The following is a 19,216-nucleotide window of genomic DNA, read 5'->3' on the forward strand; positions in this document are numbered from 1 at the left end:
CATATCACACTTTATTTCCATATTTACATGAATTCAATTATATCATCTGCTTCATTTACAAAACTAAAATGTTTTCTGAAGAAACTCCGACATCTAACTTAGCACCAACCATGTTTCAAATCACTATTATAAATATGTATTGGAATAGCACTGGCAACTGACATCTGACCCTCTGGCCTTTCTTGGGGAAACTACAGACATACTGACATGTTGCCGACAGTATCCAATATTGTTTCTAACCAACTCCTCTCTGACAGTCACTTAGGACCCCAGCCATACAACACAGACTCCTAAACTTTGCCTTCAGCATTCCTTCTAGAGTTTGAATAAGCCGACAACATGAAGGAAAAAAAAAAGAAAAGAAGAATAATTTCATATTATATACCGAATGCGTAGAAGTTGTTTCATTATAATGGTTCTATAAATAGGTAGCAAGTATGTGCAAACTACTTAATTTTGCAAAAAAACTCTCATGATTACTTAACTGCGGAAACCAGGGACTTTGATGTTTGGCTTACCCTTCCTTCTGTGTGGCCCACGTCCCCCCATCATCAGGATGGCAGCCCAGTACCAGTTTACCCCTACGGCAATAAGAGAGAGAGATTAGGAAGTTCAAGCTTATCAAGTTTATCAAGCTTATCAACAGGAAGTGCTCGGTGACCTGTCCACCAGAGCACGCTTGGCTCTATGTACTATAACCCTAAGTATTAAATGTGGATGTCAGTTTCTCGGAACAACTGAAGCTGTTATTTGTTTTTCTTTTAGGTTGTTTGGTGCCAAGGCAGGTGGCAAACCTGCCTCCGCACCTAATACTGAGGGTGTGAAATCCTCCTCTGTAATGCCCAGTCCCAGTACCACACTAGCGCGGCAAGGCAGTCTGGAGTCGCCGTCGTCTGGTACGGGCAGCCTGGGCAGTGCTGGTGGGCTCAGTGGCAGCAGCAGCCCTCTCTTCAATAAACCCTCAGACCTCACTGCAGACGTTATAAGCTTAAGCCACTCGTTGGCGTCCAGCCCAGCATCGGTTCACTCTTTCACATCAGGTGGTCTCGTGTGGGCTGCCAATCTGAGCAGTTCCTCTGCTGGCAGCAAGGACACTCCGAGCTACCAGTCCATGACTAGCCTCCACACGAGCTCTGAGTCCATTGACCTCCCCCTCAGCCACCATGGCTCCCTGTCTGGACTGACCACAGGCACTCACGAGGTGCAGAGCCTGCTCATGAGAACTGGTAGTGTGAGATCTACTCTCTCAGAAAGGTGAGCTCTCCTGGAGGCCTTGCTGAAGTCTTCACCTCCCTCCTCCCCACACTGTACCTACCCATACCCTGCATTCAGTTTTGTTTTTTTTTTTTTGGTTTTGTTTTTGTTTTTTTAAATTTCAGTGAGAGTGCCACTTTGCAAAGGGATGTCGGATTATTAATACTGGGCCTTTTATTTGGTGTTACTACCACATTTGCAGAAGGTGAAAACCATTAAGGATCCATAAACAATTGAGTAGTTAGTTTTTTGGTATGATGCATACGTATACACCCACTAGCCAATTTAAATAAAATTCAAGGCATGTTTTTATGTATTGAATGATGTTTTCTCAAGACACAACAATGATTTAGCTTGAGCTCTAGGACAACACAGCTCCTTAGGATGATTTAAGCATATTTAAAGATCAAATCTAAATGGATTCTACAATTATGCTCAGAGTAAAATGTTCAGTTGGCTTTATTAGCATTTCTTTGGAAAAATAGCAAATGGATAGCTAGGAATCCTAGTTGAATTGGAAAAGAAAAGATCAGTTGTCAGATATGAATTCTTAGACAAAATTACAACTCTAGTGACATTTTTATTAGGCCCTTTTTAAACTACATTACAAGATATTTCTCATTGATTTAATTAATTACTGTTTTCCTTTAAACTTAAAATGACCATACTAAGGCATTCCTTACCTAATATACTTAAGAGAAAGCATCTCTGTTGGCCAAGAAGGCTCTGGATTCTCCTCCCTAAAAAATCCTTTCTCAGGTATTGTGGTACTGATTCTTTTCCCCAGGAATGTATCTTAAAACTGCCTGGTTTTCCATGATGAACTTAGTGCTGTTTGTTTCTCGGCACACCTAAAGCTTTCAGAAATGCCCTTGGCTGTATATCTTAATTGTGTTATTTGTGAAAGTGAAGGTCACTGAAAATGCCTGATAACTTTCACAAACTTTTATTCAGTCTATTGTTGATGATGACATATCACTTCAAACATGGCACGCTGCAAATAGGTTATTATTTGTTAACAATACTCACCTTCCAAAATACTGATTGTTTTTATCATGACTACAAGTTGACCATTTAGCCATCAACTCATTTCTTTGGCATTCGTACATTAAAATACAGGAAAGTGGTCAAGTAATTATTTGTAACCAAGTAACTCTAAAATAAATCTAGTTGATAATACTGATGAGCTTTATAGCTGCAGTATAAATGTGGTGTTAATATTTTCCTTTGATCTGTATTCTAGCAGAAGTCAGTATATATATAATTTTAGCTGTGGAAATACACTGACAAATATACAGTTAATTTTCTCTTTAAACAAATCTTCTTTTTAAACTTGGTTTTCAGAATTCAAACAGACCAGTTTTACAGATGGATGTGTTCTGGTATAAACAGATAAATAATTTTTCTAAACTAAGTCTTAAAACTAATTTTGAAGAGGTTAAATTTTTACCTTTTACTCTTAGTAAGATATATTCATGACTATTAAACTATGAAAAAGCAAATTATCTTCATAGTTACGGTATACAATATAAACATTAACTAGTTTCTTCCAATAAATTACTTGACTGAAATAATTTTGATATAAGAAGTTGTGCTTTTTTTTCTTGTGAACAAAATTGCAAGCAATAGCAATTCATCCTAATCCTTTAAAGTACACCCAAGAACTAAGTGATCCCTCGAAGAGAAAATTAGATCCTATCAGAGATCCTGACTTAATTACAATAGTCCACATAATATTGGGAACACTAAGGAAGCCAAACGTTTAGCAGGAGGAGAAGGGGACGACAGAGGATGAGATGGCTGGATGGCATCACCGACTCAATGGACATGAGTTTGGGTGAACTCCGGGAGTTGGTGATGGACAGGGAGGCCTGGCATGCTGCAATTCATGGGGTCGCAAAGAGTTGGACATGACTGAGCGACTGAACTGACTGACTGAAGAGAAAATGGGCCAAAATAAATATTTTAGACAAAGTAATTAGAAAGATATAATAGAGATGTATATAAGTTAATGACTTTCCTGTTGATTTATAATTTCAGAAGACTTTATTGATATTTATTATTCTAATACTATTAAATAAATAGCCTTTCATATAGATTTTAATTTTGGTCTAAATTTCTCCTCATTAAAGTATCACAAACAAATTATTTAAAATTTAACAGTTTTTTCCTCTAACTGTTCTAGATCAGAGCAGCCTTTGGCTATTAGTTCCCATTTGTTTTGTACATTTTGCGTTTTATGACCAAACCAAACCTTAAAAATTTTTAAATTGTAGCCAACTTTAAAGCATCTGGCTTGTTTTTTACTGTCAGATCTAGCTACCCTGCCTTTAAAACCCTGTACCACGTTTACTGGCTTCAGACAAACAGTGCCTGTCCTCTTCAGACTGTTAATTAACATTTCTACTTCATTTATCCCCGTTGCCCTCTTGGCTCTTGGAGGCATAAGAGTTTTTAGCCTTTCAGCATTTGTGAAAAGTATCTATATTATAAAATCATTAATATCCAGATTCAAACAGATATTTCTACTGAAAATTTGAACTTATATTGGTAAACTTATTTTCTGATTTTCCTTTCATTAAATTCTCTGTACAATACAAACATATAATGTTTACACAGTAAATAACATGGGCAAAACCATGCCTATTTTCGCTGTTCTCTGTGATGTTGAAGTTTAGTAAATTCATGCATATGAAAGAGATGATCTTTAAAATAGCTTACGATGCTATCGATGCTTCAGCATGTTGCAGTATATATTTAGAGTACTCTTGTAGTTGTTCAGAATGATTCCTTTCTGTTGTACTAAAAATACAGATGTACTAAGACTACATCTAGAGTCAAGATACATACTAGAATTGGCTTCTACATAGTTGTGTGATTACCCCATGTGGACATTCCCAGTACATAAAGTAAAAGAAGATGATGTCTTTGGATGGTTTCTATTGCAGTGCTAATTAATGGAGAACCCATAGAAGAAAACATTTTAGCTTTGATTTTTAGTGATTAAATTTCCAGTCATTGTGTTGGCATCCATGTTATATCATCCTCATGTACATATCCTGTGTATTCAGTTTTGACCATTTGAAGTTTAATGAAACAGATATCATCCTGAAAATCCAAATTAATTTTATTATTTGGTTATCCATATGCCAGAGATTATAACAGAAATTCCTAGACTCATCCCACTTAATTCTTGACACCCTTTCCTCTATTTTTAGGGAGGCCACTTCTCATTTTCTCCAGACACATTCTTTCTTCCCTTTTTAGGACCAATTGATAATTGTTTAAAATAGACACTGAAAACTCATAGCCTTTTAAACATCCAATTTATAATTTGAAAAGGTAGCATAGTTTAATTGTATTAAAATATTTACATAAACGATGCTAGAAGGATTACATTTCAAGCAGTTATATATTTCTCTTCTTTTTCTGTGAATAGGAATATATCTGCCTTTATTTTTACTAAAGATCATCTAAATACAAAAAATAAGTATTGAAAGGGGATTTATTACATCTCTCTCTGTTGGAGCATGCCACTTTAACTTAGGCAGAGGTCTTTCTCATTCCTCCTCTATGATTCTCTTAGGTGTGAAATCATAGCAGAAATCTAGTCGTTTGCATGGGGAAGGGAAACCTACCGTAACACTAGGTAAATAGAATCTAGAGGAGAAGTATGTTAATACATAACTTAATCTATCTTCAAATAGACCTGTCACTAAGTTATCATTGAATGTGTTACAACGTGAAATCCAGTGTCCTTTGGTTGGCATTTTCCAATGAGTTAAGCATTAAACATGTTTTTACAAAAAAGAAAACCTTATTTTGTGTAACAGATTTCAAATAGAGTCATTTATGTTGGATGTATAATTTGGAGGGTTTTTTTTACATTATGTCCTTAGGGGTTTTCTTTGTTTTAACAGCATGCAGCTTGACAGAAATACACTACCCAAAAAGGGACTAAGGTATATATTTCTCTCAGCACAATTGCTGCCTTTCTCTGTTGTTATGTAAACTTTGTGTGCTGTCTCTCTACCTCTTTCTTTCTTTGTTTGCAAAGAAGCACCTGACATCAAAGATCAACTCACTCTTAATCCTGATGTTTTCTCTGGCCTGAGGAGTTGGTGAGATGGCCCTCAGGTAGAAGTTGGTAGAGGCCAAAACTCAGTAATTTAAATGTGATGAAAAATACATTATTTGGGGGGCAGCAATTTTAATAGAATTCAGGACTCACTTCTGAAGAATAAAATCAGTTTCCCTAGTGTTTGTATCTTGGAGGCATATGCCTCGACCCCTATAGTCTGCACCTGTAGCCAATTAATGTTGAAAGGTTGAAGGATACTCTAATTTGAATCAAAGAACGGTTATTTTCATCATCAGAGGACAAATAGTGTAATTAAGGGATAATTTTTAAGAAAACCTTTTGGTAAAAATTTAGAAGAGCTTTTTTTTCTGTTTTTCAGAAGTGCTGATATCTATCAAAGCAGTACAGAGAAAAGTTAGTCTAATATTACATAATAATATAAAAATAATTATTGCTGCTGCTAAATCACTTCAGTCGTTTCCGACTCTGTGCGACCCCATAGGTGGCAGCCCACCAGGCTCCCCCGTTCCCGGGATTCTTAAGTTCATAAAAAATATAAAATGAAAATTTAATACATGGCCATCTTTTACTGTACACTTCTATCTAATGGGAAGACATGGAATAAACTATTACTAGAGGTATGACACTATACGAACATGATAGGTTGACTGCTATTTGGAACTAAGAATTTACTTACGCTGGCGAAAGTGAATACTGGCCTATTAGATCTTTATCTGTTATCCTCCTTCTCTCCAGTTTCTTAGCAAGAGCAAGCAGTTTGCAAATATTCCATTTTAAGATTTTGTTCCAGAAATGTATTCCAATAAAGGGAGCTTATTTCTCTTTCCATATTTTAAAAAAATCCAGACATGGTGTCAAGTGGCATTTTTAACCAAATAAATGTTTTCCCTTTCCTTTAAAAAAGATCTGGCAGTTTGTGTTCTGTTTCCTGTGTCTTATTGTGCCCATCCATCCGTTCCTTTGGCTTCTGGCCAGCTACTGTCTACCATATTTACTTTGTGTTTTCGCCCTCTTCACACCCTTCTAAACACCATGCTTTTGTGCCCTTCTCAATTAACCTGGCTGTCTGCTCATTGCTTATGATTTTCAACCACATATCTCACAGGAATGTAATTTTCTTTTCAAAATCCTTTATTTATTTTTTTCCTGTGAGATTCAAACAGATGGTGTCAAATCATCTGGAAGAACTAAGCAATTATAATTAAATTCAGTCTGTTTGAGAATGTTGTTCAGTCTGAATAGTAAGCTCCTCTCAATTGTTTCCTTGTCCTGATATTGCCTTGCCCTTGCAGATGTGCTGAAGTGTCTTAGCTGTGCTGTTTTGCAGATACACCCCATCGTCTCGGCAGGCCAACCAAGAGGAAGGCAAAGAGTGGTTACGCTCCCATTCTACTGGAGGGCTGCAGGATACCGGCAACCAGTCACCCCTGGTGTCCCCTTCTGCCATGTCATCTTCTGCAACAGGAAAATATCACTTTTCCAACTTAGGTAAAATCTTCTAAACCATCAGTTTCATCTTGTTCCGTTTACCACCTACTCTCCAGGAACCCTGGCATATGTTCACAAGGATTGCTCATTTAAACAGGAGATAGACACCTTAACATTACCTTTTATTTGTACGTTCACAATCCCCAAAATAATTCCCAAGCATTATGCAGTTTATTTCTCATGACAACCAGTTGACATAGTTAATACTGTTGTTATTTTATATCCTAAGATCCAGAGGCAAAAGAGATTTTTTTTTTTAATTAAAAAAACAAAATCAGCAATCTTAAGGGGCAGAGGTAGTAACTGATGCCAGAACACCTGACCTTAAGCCTAGGAGTTTTCTCAGAGTCCTCTTAGAAACCAGTAAAACCCCTCCTTCTTCTCTGTTTAAATGTTTTAATCCTTATAAGAAAATTAATTATCATTTTGTAGAAAAAAAGAAAATAGAAATAGTTAAGAAGAAAAAATATCATTCCATGACTCCATAGTCACATCTCCATTTTAAAGTTAAAACTCTCCTTAAAATGCATATGAGAATTCCTATTAAGGAATCTGTGAACATTTTTGGATGAAGGCAATGAAAAGAAATGATTATTTGAAACACTGGATTACTTTGTGTTTAGCATAACTTTTACAAAATATAAAATCATTTGCACAAATATCACAGCAAACACAAGGGAAAGTGACAAAATAATGAAGGCCTAAATATGCCAGTTATCATTGAACAGATCCATTGCTTTTAAAATTAATGTCTCTTCTATAAAGTCATGTGTAAAATAGTCGCATTATTTTTTTCACTTGAGGATTTTTGTGTAGCAATAGACCAACAGAATGTCCAAATTCTTTAATAATTTGGACTTTTCAACTTTCCCCCCTGTTGGGATAGTCAAGGCTTTTTCTCTTCTATTATAACTGTTCTGCTATAGAGACTAGAGATTATGACAATGAAAAACAGTTATTTAGGTTATTGTTCTGAACGTACTAGTGAATATACATCCAACACCAAGTTTTTATTGATGAACCTGCACAGTGATGAGATTTCTTTGTCTCATAATGGCGAAGGATGGTAAAACTTTTACTTTGGGTTGTAGTTATAAAACGCAACAGGAAGCTTAAAACTTTGACTTCAAAAACTGAAATGGAAATGTTTTTGTAGAGTCACAGACATATGAAACAAAATCTGATATTGTACAATATTGAAATCAAACCCATGTCACCTAGTTTGCTGAATTTGCTGGGTATCTCATGGCTCCCTCCTGTCAATCTTTTCATTAATTGACATTAATCTGAGTATATGAATCCTTACTCCATTATTTTTCCATTGTTATTATTCTGATTCAGTTGATCCCATTTTTTTTTTTTGAGAAGGAAGAAACTTGCTATTTACTGTGTCTGATATTAGCAGTCATTTTACTTCAGTTTTCTCACCTGTTAAATAGGTTCCCAATACCTGGGTTACATTGTAAGGAATGAGTAGCATGTACGAAGAGACGAGAGACAGAGTGTCAGACTTGGTAGACTCCGCTACATCATCATGTTTATTGGAAAGAGATGTCTTACACTAGCAGAGAGTTGCAGTAGGTTTCAAATAGATCTTACTATCTCTACTTTCATACCGCTCCAAGTGTTCACCCACTGGGACTTATGAAGAAAGATCTGCCCATACATATCCACACACTTTTATGTGCGTCCCCGTATTTTATAAGTGGGTATGTGGGTTCATATCAGATATGCTGTATTACTTTACAAGAGTAAAAAAAAAAACTAGTTTCAAAACCATGAAAATTGCTGTTGAAGACTTTTGGTTGTGTTTCCAGACCACTGGAACTTACATTTATTAGGCAAGAGAGCAGACACTATTAAAATGCAGTCATAAGTGATTTAATAATCACTGTATTATTAAATTTTAAAAATATGTCAAATGCAACACTGTAACTTGAGTATGGGTAGCATTGTTCTACATTTTACTTTAGTAATCACTTGTTTTCAATTTGATCATTTTTTGAATAATCACTAAGTGATTATTACAAACACTCAAGAGTTGCATTAACCATGCTTTTTATTCTTACCCACTAAAAATATTAATATTGTATATAAAATTTTTGGAAATGTTACTGTAAAGATCACATATAAAAAGTAAACATTAGAAATTTAAGGTCGCTACTATTATGTCATTATTAGTAGACTACTGTGAGCTACTGCTGAAGTCAGCTCAGGTTCGTATATGGTTTCTGACATGATAGTTATAATAGAAATCATTCCTCTCCAAGAAAGCATTACAGAATATAACTGACATAAACTAATTATTATTGGATGCAATTTTATTTACTCTCGGTCACAGTCCTTGTGAAGCATCCCATAACCTAGTGAGACATTGTCATAGTCCAATGGGTGATGACAGTTGCTCAGATTCTTTTTCACCTTGCCTCAAGGGTTACCATGTAGAAGCATTACTATCAACGTGTCCGTTTCAAAGTCTACGTATTTGATGGGCTCAGACGGTAAAGAATCCGTCTACAATGCAAGAGACCTGGCTTCAATCCCTGGAGAAGGGAATGGCTACCCACACCAGTATTCTGGCCTGGAGAATTCCATGGACAGAGGAGCCTGGCAGGCTACTGCCCATGGGGTCGCAAAGAGTCAGAAAGGATTGAGTGACTTTCACTTTCACTTTTGCCTAGAATGATGTTTAAACACCTTTGTATGGGAAGTTTCTTTGCATTTACTCCCTAGAGTCCCTACACCTTGAATGCCCTTCTAGTCCCTCTCCATATTCATCCTTAAGCCATTCAGGCTTAAGCTTTTTCTTCTATACTCAAGGAAGAGTAGAATCTCACAGTTAGAAGAAGCCTACCTCTGATTCAATTGTGGATCTGTTATGCAAGTTCCTGTGACAGCTCTAGCTTCTCTAAATCCACTAATGACAAACTACCTATATCTAGATATAGTCCACTTTTAAAGTTCTTTAAATGATCAAGTAAACATTTTATGAATCTCCACCTAGTTCCTACTTATACTCCCAAATTTTACAAAATAAAAGTAAGTTGCATATGACAGCTTTTATTAGAAAAATATCATGAACTCATTAGCTAATATGTCTACGGCAGCAAAATCTGGAGTCATTTGCTGTATTTAAAAACCCACTCCAAATGAAAAAAATAATAAAAATAAATAAATAAAAACCCACTCCATCTTTTTGTCAGTTCCTGTTCTTCTCAGATCAACACAAATTTACATAAATTTAATAAAAAACAGTGACGTTAGTATGATATACAATTTAAGGCAAAGCCAGTAGCCCTCTTTTTCCATAACATCTTGTCACACCTACATCTCGCTTATTAGAAATGTTTACATGTGGCTTTAAATGGATCTTAGAGGCCATTTATTCTCTTTTTTTTTTTTTTTAATTTACGAAGAAACTGAAGGGTAGATATGGAAATATTTGCCTAAAGCAAGTGGAAATCAAAGCTACCACTAGATGCCCTGTACTGATTTGTGTCCCATTACAGAAATTCTCTGTCCATCATACTTTTGACTCCTATTACATAGCCTTCCTCTGACTCTCTTATGTTGTCTACCTTTCAATCACCTCCTCTAGAGGTCACTCTTGAAGCCAGAGATCTTGCTTTATTGATCTTTCTACTCAACCACACTAACAACAAAGCAAACCTGCCATAGATTTAACTTAATTGAACATTCTTAAATAGAATGAATATATTTCCAATGGAGAACCTATCAGAAATGCTTATAAATACCCACTGTTCCTTTTATTTTTAAAATATAAAGCACAGTTTAATGAGTATTTCCAAGTGAACATGCATGCAGCTCTCATTCTGGTCAAGACAGGACATTCTCAACACCTCAGAAATTCTCTTCCACCATCTAGCAACCCAGCCACAATCCATACCTTCCCCCAAAGCTAGCTACTGTCCTTATGTCATTTTTTAAAAAAATCAGAGTGTAATTGCTTTATAACGCTGTGTGAGTTTCTGCTCTACAGCAAAGTGAGTCGATTATATGTGTCCATGCACCCCTCCCTCTTGAGCCTTCCTCCTAGTCACCCCTTCCCGCCCCTCCAGGTCACCACGGAGCACTGAGCTGAGTTTTCCCCTCTACAGCGGCTTTCCCCTGGCTAGCTATTTTACTCATGGTAGTGCTACTCTCTCAATGCGTCCCATCCTCCTCACTCCAAACCATTCCTTTTAAAATCTGTCCTAGTCCTCATTACTATTTCATTTTGAATGAGCTAAATGTTATGTTTTGAAATTGTATAAGGAGACTTCACCTGGATATATCTGCAACCATTTTGTAAGAATTTGCATAAAGTCAGTGAATGAAGTGTGTTTCTAACCTCTCTCTATATATGTATGTATTAAAATGATGCACTTGCAAATGTGTTCAGTACCTCATTCATTTAGCAAAAAGTCAGTTCATACTGTGAACCCATGATAGTAAGATTTACTCCAGTCCAGACACCTTAAACACACGCACTCAACTCTAGAATGTCCTCTGGGGTATCTGTTGGTTGTCTTTAGCAATCATTGACTTGTCACTGCTGACTGAAGGAATGTGCCTGAAAGGTCTTTCTTTAACTTTTACTCTCTCACTCTTCTTTCTTTCTCCCCCACCCTCTTCCACCCTTTCTTCCCCTCTTCCAGTGGGTTGGGGACTTTGCAAATCCAAAGTTTCTTTCTTTCATTGTTATATGTCACATATGCACACATAGATATAATTCTAAGTCTTAAGTTACTTTTCTTGGTCTTATTTTACTTGAATTCACAACTAGCTCTATCAGATTCCTTAATACCTGTGAAATATCCAGCAGAGTACCTGGCAAATAGGAGACAGTCTTCTAAAGTTATCTCATAGTATATATGTCCCAAATTTTACATTGTTCTGAGATTCAGCAATTACTTTAAGAAATGTAGTGCCTATGTCAAAGAAAAAAAAATAGCATGTTTTGAAATTTCATCAGACCAGTTCTAAGCCAAAGACATAGATTCTCCAAGAATATTGTTTTCCTGTTCAGTCAACCACATATTTCTTTAATGACAATCAGTTGGCCTAAAAACTTGAATGTTATTAGGACTATTTGGCAGTAGGCACTGGGTAAATAAATTCATGTTTCAAATTACAGATTTAAGGTATTGCTTGAGAAATACAAGTTTGTGACTTTTGACAGTCTCACTGTGACATTCTCATCTTAGATACAATGGAAAGTAGTTTTAAATGATTAACATCACAATGACCTATGGATAACCATGTACCTTACATTATATTTCATTTTAATTTTTCTTTATTATAACCTAACTCTGATAATAGTGATGGTTCTGATTATGAACTGACAAAATTTTAGAACTCAAACTGACTGAAAGTCTTTGGTTGGAAGCTTCCTACACGTTTTCTTAGAAAATTTAGATTTCTTTTTCTCGAAAAATAAATGTCCAGACTCTAGGAAGACAATTTTTTTCTTCATAATGGGCAGCAGGAAATACCATATCATTTCTAGGAAAAAACAGTAGAGGTGACTTGATGGTTTTGTTTAATATTGCTTTAGAAATTGACATACTGCTTGCCGTGAAAGTGCTAGAGAAAAGAGGGACTCCTCTGTAACTGCTATTGAAAATTTCAGAGGCAACTTCCAAGCCCCAGAATAATGGGCTGTGTACACTTTGTTTTTCAGTGAGCCCAACCAATCTTTCTCAGTTTAACCTTCCTGGGCCCAGCATGATGCGCTCAAACAGCATCCCAGCCCAAGACTCGTCCTTCGATCTCTATGACGACTCCCAGCTTTGTGGGAGCGCCACGTCTCTGGAGGAGAGGCCACGGGCCATCAGTCATTCAGGCTCATTCAGGGACAGCATGGAAGAAGGTAGGCATGGGGGAAATAAGGATGAAGCTGGCTAACTCAGACCTGAAAGCTATCATATCGGAGCCCTGAAACTTGAAGATGTTTTAGTCTATATTACCTTCTGTTTCTTTATGCGTTTGGAAATATGACAGAAATAGTTTAGATTAATACTTGGCTATAGAACAGTTCAGAATAAATCTGGTGTTCTCCTACACAAACCTGGGCAATTTTAGAGACTAGTTGCTTTGGTTTGCCGAATATAAAAGTGAATGTTTCATTTGACACATTGATTAAAAACCATAAAAGATACTAAACCAGAAAAAATTCTCATGTGAAACAACCACATGGTGCCAACTTTTATTCTCAGAAACTCTCTCTGGTGTTAGTTTTTATTATCATATCGTTTAAGAATTCATAGTGCACCTGCATTTTGCTTTATAAGTTATATTTCCTTTATCTGTTACACTAAAATTCTCACCTGACCTAATAAATGTCTTTATAGTTGTAAAATTCTACGTGAACATTGTATAACAAATACTCTTTGAAAAACTCAGGAGGCTTGATTTTCGAATGTATATAATTTTCTAAAGTGTATAACCCCAAGTGTCAAATTTGATAATAATATTTGAGAGATTTTCCTCTTTGATTTAGTGAATGATTTTTAAATGCTCACAAAGGAAAATTGTGACATACATTTTATAAAGCACTTTTCGTTAAGAATAAAACAAAGGTAAACATAGAAGTCCAAATTGCTTAGAATAAAATTAGAGGCAGTCAGCTATACTATCCTGGGCCTCGGTCAGTTTTTATAACAGAGAAGACTCGATCTTGAAACATACCGGTCATCTCTCTGTTTGTGGTATAAACTTGAGAAAGTTTCATAACTTTGTTGCGTCCGATTTCTGCGTTTGTAATTTCTAAGGATGAAAACACAGTAAAGAGCAATTCTGTTCCTTTCTTTTTCCCCTTCCTACCTTCTTATTTAAAACACCTTCTGACTAAAATTGAGGCAGCTGTGAAAATTGATGGTCTTCAGGTCATCGCTGTAGTATGTTTATTTACCACGTGATTACTAAATCAGTTGACCGCAGTTGCCACTGCCTTTTGGGATATTAACCAAAGCACTGAATTCACTGTGACAGATAGTGAATTCTACCCTGAGAGCCTCCTGATAGCTGCAGATGTAGGCAAAATATAACAAGTCTGAAATGTAAAGTCATTGCATTTCTAAAATGGTTCTCTCTCTCTTCACAGATAGGCCTTTTATTAAAAAAAAAAATACTGGAAAAATGATGTCCTAAACATGCTCATGGCTTTCTATGTTGCTTCCCTGGCAGAGAGAATACTGTTTATATGCTTGGAAATTCTGACCTTCCTTTATGTGGATAAATAATCTGACCTTATAGCTCTCAAATTCATCGCTTTATTATCATTCCGCCTCTTCTCCTAGACCTCTCCAGACCAGGTGTGAGCACCCCCAGCGCTTTCTTAGAAGCCAGTACACTGCTCTCAATAGTATTGATATGGCCCCATTGTGATTTTGTTTTTAGTTACATATATTTCTTTTTTTTTTTTTGAGCTCTGAGAATTGTGGCATTCAATTTTATAGTCCCAGCATCTAGCAAGGGCCTGTCACACTGTGTATACTCAACTGATGTTTCTTTAATGGATGAGTAGGCAGAAATAACTATATATTATCCCACAATGAAAAGAGCAAGAACTTTTTTACAAGTATAATTAAGCACAATTGCATCCTCCTTTGAGCTTAATACCTTGGACTTGCAGAAGTAATAAATCATTCTGTTAACTGATCGAGATGATATTTTTCTACACCTCCCCAAAAGACAGTATAAAATTTCCACTCTTAATTTCTAAGAGACACCCCCTTGAAATACATACTTTTCTATTACCAAAATTACGAAGAAACCATACTTCATTTAAATGAGTATAACAAGCTCATCACAAATAATGTTGAAATAATTTATTTCCCTGAACGCATATGGAGAAAAATACTGAAAATCAACCTTTGTTGTATAAAAAATGAAATAGAATAAAATACATAAAATTTTTTATAAGCTTACACTTTCATAGTAACTTAAGATGTCCTTGATTTTCTGTTAATTATTGCATGAGAGCTTACTCTGTTTTGAAATATGTGCATGGCATACTAGAAGGGCTTACATTTGTCAGTTTTGCTCTGTAGATGATAGAGGAAGTACTTTAGGGCAAAGGTATGGGACCTTTCCATGGCTGAACATTTGGATCTCTAAAAATTGACAGCAGGCTTGTCCTCAGACTCTTATGTTATTTTTATTTCCTTAACCGCCTCTTCTTCATTTTTCAGTAAAGGCCTGGTGCTTCTGAGCAGACACCCTTATTTTACCTCTTGTTCTTTTTTGCTCCCTTCAGTTCATGGCTCTTCATTGTCATTGGTCTCCAGCACTTCTTCTCTGTACTCCACGGTAAGTGTCGGCTGTAATGAAAAACCTTTTGCCTTTGCCAGCCTTTGTTAAATAGGTTGACATTTACACAGAAGTTCCACAGTGACGTAAAGGTGTACTCTAAGCTCTTGCATATCCGGTAAGGAGGCAGGTACTCTACCAATTCTTCTATAACACACTTGTATTTGTAACCAGTGAGTGGATGAAAAACTGAACTTCATAAAACCTGATGGTTTATGACTCAAAACCCTTAAAACCATGTACTGTTCTCCATCATAACTTTATCATACTGACCACATTTCTTTGTTTGGTTCTCTGACTGGTAGTTGTTCTGTGGTATGTTCTGCATTTTCTTTTTTTTTATTTTTTAAGTTCATTTTTTGAGAAAATTGTATTAAAGGGGTTTTAAACTAAATCTTCTTAAAGAGGGTGATTTTTAAAACTTAATTTCTTAAGAGAGAAATGCCAGTATATCAACTTATATTTCCAGTGTGTGAAATATATTTTGTTTTTACAAGTGTAAGTTTTCTGCCCAGTTACTATAATTTCATCCTTTTCTAAAAATTAGTCTACAGGGAGTTATGTTTTACAGAATACTTCCTTCATCCTAGGTATATTTTAGTTTATGAATCTCACTGAGGCTTGAACATTCTGCTGCTGCTGCTAAGTCACTTCAGTCATGTACATTAAAAATTGTATTGAACTGGTTTTGTACTTTTAATCTACTTTGTATTGATTTAATAAGAGTGAGGGCTGAGTTAGTTCTTTCTGGATCCCTTCAGCATATTTCCTAACACGCAGCTAATAATAAAGCAAATATTTTTTGGTTAATAAATTTGAAAGGATAAATGAATGACCAAGAAAGGCTTGCAGAATAAAGAAACATCTAATATATTTTTATTTAGGAAAGATGTTTTATACTGTTTACCATCCTTTAGGACATTGAGCCAGCTTCAAAACCATTATTTAATGCTAAGAAGTAATCATATTTCATCATATATCATCAATCTATACCTAACCCACCAAAAGAAATATAATATTAATAATCTGGCTCATTGCTTCCACTTTATGGTAACAGCTACCAAGTATTGCTAACCAAAGCATATGAAAGAAAGCAAAGATTAAAGAAAAAGTTCTGAAAAGTCAGCAAGGAAATGATTCTATACAGTACGCATATACATATATATAATTAATATGCAATAGTTATTCATGTAGTTAGTGTATGTAACTTATTCAGGGTTTTTGATTAATAATAACAATTGATGAATTTCTTTTTATACAATTTTTGTAAATAATGTACAGTGCTCTTTTAAACATGCAGATTACTTATTGAGCTTCAGGTCTGTATAATCCTAGAAAGCCTAAAGCAAGATTTGGACAGAATAAACTGGCAGGAAATATTCAAAATGCCAGGGAAACCAAATAGGGTTAATCACACCATATGTGTCAAGGCAAACAACTTCTAACTTTCTCTCTGTCTATGAAATTGTCTTAAAATACTAGTATATGTCTGATTCAAAAATCAAACTATATGAAACCTTGAAATTATTATAATTTTAAAATACTGAATCTTTACTTAAAGATTCACTTAACTTTAAAATAAATTTGAGATGTAAAACATTAAAGCTTTATGTCAGTGTTTATTTTTAAAACAGTTTTGCTATAAAGGCTCTTGGGATTCTATTAGGTAACTACTCTTTATATAACCACTGTCTTACTAAGTATTCAGTTCAGTGCAGTCACTCAGTCGTGTGCTACTCTTTGCGATCCCGTGGACTGCAGCACACCATGCCTCCCTGTCCCTTATGAACTCCTGAAGTTTACTCAAACTTATGTCCATTGAGTAGGTGATGCCATCCAACCATCTCATTCTCTGTTGTCCCCTTCTCCTTTCGCCTTCAATCTTTCTTAGCATCAGGGTCTTTTCCAATGAGTCAGTTCACCACATCAGGTGTTTCAGAAGTTTCGGTTTTAGCATCAGTCCCTCCAATGAATATTCAGGACTAATTTCCTTTAGGATAGACTGGTTGGATCTCCTTGCAGTCCAAGGGACTCTCAAGAGTCTTCTCCAACACAGTTCAAAAGCATCAATTCTTTAGCACTCAGCTTTCTTTATAGTCCAACTCTCACATCCATACATGACTACTGGAAAAACTGTAGCTTTGACTAGATGGATCTTTGTTGACAAAGTAATGTCTCTGCTTTTTAATATGCTGTCTAGGTTGGTCATAACTTTTCTTCCAAGGAGCAAGTGACTTTTAATTTCATGGCTGCAGTCACCATCTTCAGTGATTTTGGAGCGCCCCCCAAAATAGTATGTCAGTGTTTCCATTGTTTCCCCATCTATTTGCCATGAAGTGATGAGACCAGATGCCGTGATCTTAGTTTTCTAAATGTTGAGTTTTAAGTCAACTTTTTCACTCTCTTCTTTCACTTTCATCAATAGGTTTTTTTGTTTCTCTTTGCTTTCTCCCATAAGGGTGGTGTCATCTGCATATCTGAGGTTATTGATATTTTCTCCCAGCAATCTTGATTCCAGGTTGTGCCTCATCTGGCCTAGCGTTTCTCATGATGTACTCTGCATATAAGTTAAATAAGCAGGGTGACAACATACAACCTTGATGTACTCCTTTCCTGATTTGAAACCAGCCTGTTGTTCCATGTCCAGATGCAACTATTGCTTCTTGACCTGCATACAGATTTCTCAGGAGGCAGGTCAGGTGGTCTGGTATTCCCATCTCTTGAAGAACTTCCCACAGTTTGTTGTGATCCACACAGTTAAAGGCTTTGGCATAGTCAATAAAGCGGAAGTAGATGTTTCTCATAATTGTCTTCCTTTTTCAATGATCCAGCGGATGTTGGCAATTTGATCTCTTGTTCCTCTGCCTTTTCTAAATCCAGCTTGAACATCTGGAAGTTCATGGTTTATGTACCACTGAAGCCTGGCTTGGAGAATTTTGAGCATTACTTTACTAGCCTATGAGATGAGTGCAATTGTGCGGCAGTTTGAGCATTCTTTGGCATTGCCTTTGCTTGGGACTGGAATGAAAACTGACTTTTCCTGTCCTGTGGCCACTGCTGAGTTTTCCAAATTTGCTGGCCCATTGAGTGTAGCACTTTCACAGCATCATCTTTTAGGATTTGAAATAGCTCAACTGGAATTCCATCACCTTCACTAGTTTTGTTTGTAGTGATGCTTCCTAAGGCATACTTGAGTTCTCATTCCAGGAGGTCTGGCTCTAGGTAAGTGATCACACCGCCGTGGTTATCTGGATCATGAAGATCTTTTTTGTATAGTTCTTCTGTGTATTCTTGCCTCCTCTTCTTAATATCTTCTGCTTCTATTAGGTCCATGCCATTTATGTCCTTTATTGTGCCCATCTTTGCATGAAATGTTCCCTTGGTATCTCTAATTTTCTTGAAGAGATCTCTAGTCTTTCCCATTCTATTGGTTTCCTCTATTTCTTTGCACTGATCACTGAGGAAGTCTTTCTTATCTCTCCTTGCTATTCTTTGGAACTCTGCATTCAAATGGGTATATCTTTCCTTTTCTCCTTTGCTTTTCACTTCTCTTCTTTTCATAGCTATCTGTAAGACTCTCTCAGACAACCATTTTGCCTTTTTGCCTTTCTTTTTCTTGAGGATGGTCTTGATCTACTTCTTCTAGAATGCCGCAAACCTCCATCCATAGTTCTTCAGGCACGCTGTCTATCAGATCTAATTCCTTGAATCTATTTGTCACTTCCACTATATAATCGTAAGGGATTTGATTTAAGTTATACCTGAATGGTCTAGTGGTTTTCCCTATTTTCTTCAATGTAAGTCTGAATTTGGCAATAAGGAGTTCATGATCTGAGCCACAGTCATCTCCTGGTCTTGTTACTATCTATCCCAGGGTTATCTTACTAACTATTCATATTTTTTTTTAATTAAAAAAAAAAAAAGAAAAATGATAAACCCTTGTGTCGAGGGCTGACTTTCAATAGATCGCAGCGAGGGAGCTGCTCTGCTACGTACGAAACCCCGACCCAGAAGCAGGTCGTCTACGAATGGTTTAGCACCAGGTGCCCCACGAACGTG

General features: G+C 36.1%; 1 protein-coding gene across 15 annotated transcripts in view; it reads left to right on the top strand.

Annotated features, from left to right (window-relative positions):
* The window catches only part of NAV3 (neuron navigator 3), an 892,975-nt gene that overhangs the window by 796,946 nt on the left and 76,813 nt on the right, over positions 1-19,216 (top strand). For 10 of the 15 annotated variants that reach the window (XM_060412470.1, XM_060412471.1, XM_004006210.5 and 7 more), the window contains 5 exons: positions 766-1,254; positions 5,175-5,216; positions 6,684-6,844; positions 12,528-12,716; positions 15,105-15,157. In XM_060412470.1, the coding sequence (XP_060268453.1) occupies positions 766-1,254; positions 5,175-5,216; positions 6,684-6,844; positions 12,528-12,716; positions 15,105-15,157 (934 nt within the window). The remainder of the gene's footprint in view (positions 1-765; positions 1,255-5,174; positions 5,217-6,683; positions 6,845-12,527; positions 12,717-15,104; positions 15,158-19,216) is intronic. The other 5 variants (XM_060412472.1, XM_060412473.1, XM_060412474.1 and 2 more) reach the window with 2 other exon arrangements.

This window comes from Ovis aries, chromosome 3, assembly GCF_016772045.2.
Source record: "Ovis aries strain OAR_USU_Benz2616 breed Rambouillet chromosome 3, ARS-UI_Ramb_v3.0, whole genome shotgun sequence".
Taxonomy (NCBI): Eukaryota; Metazoa; Chordata; class Mammalia; order Artiodactyla; family Bovidae; genus Ovis; species Ovis aries.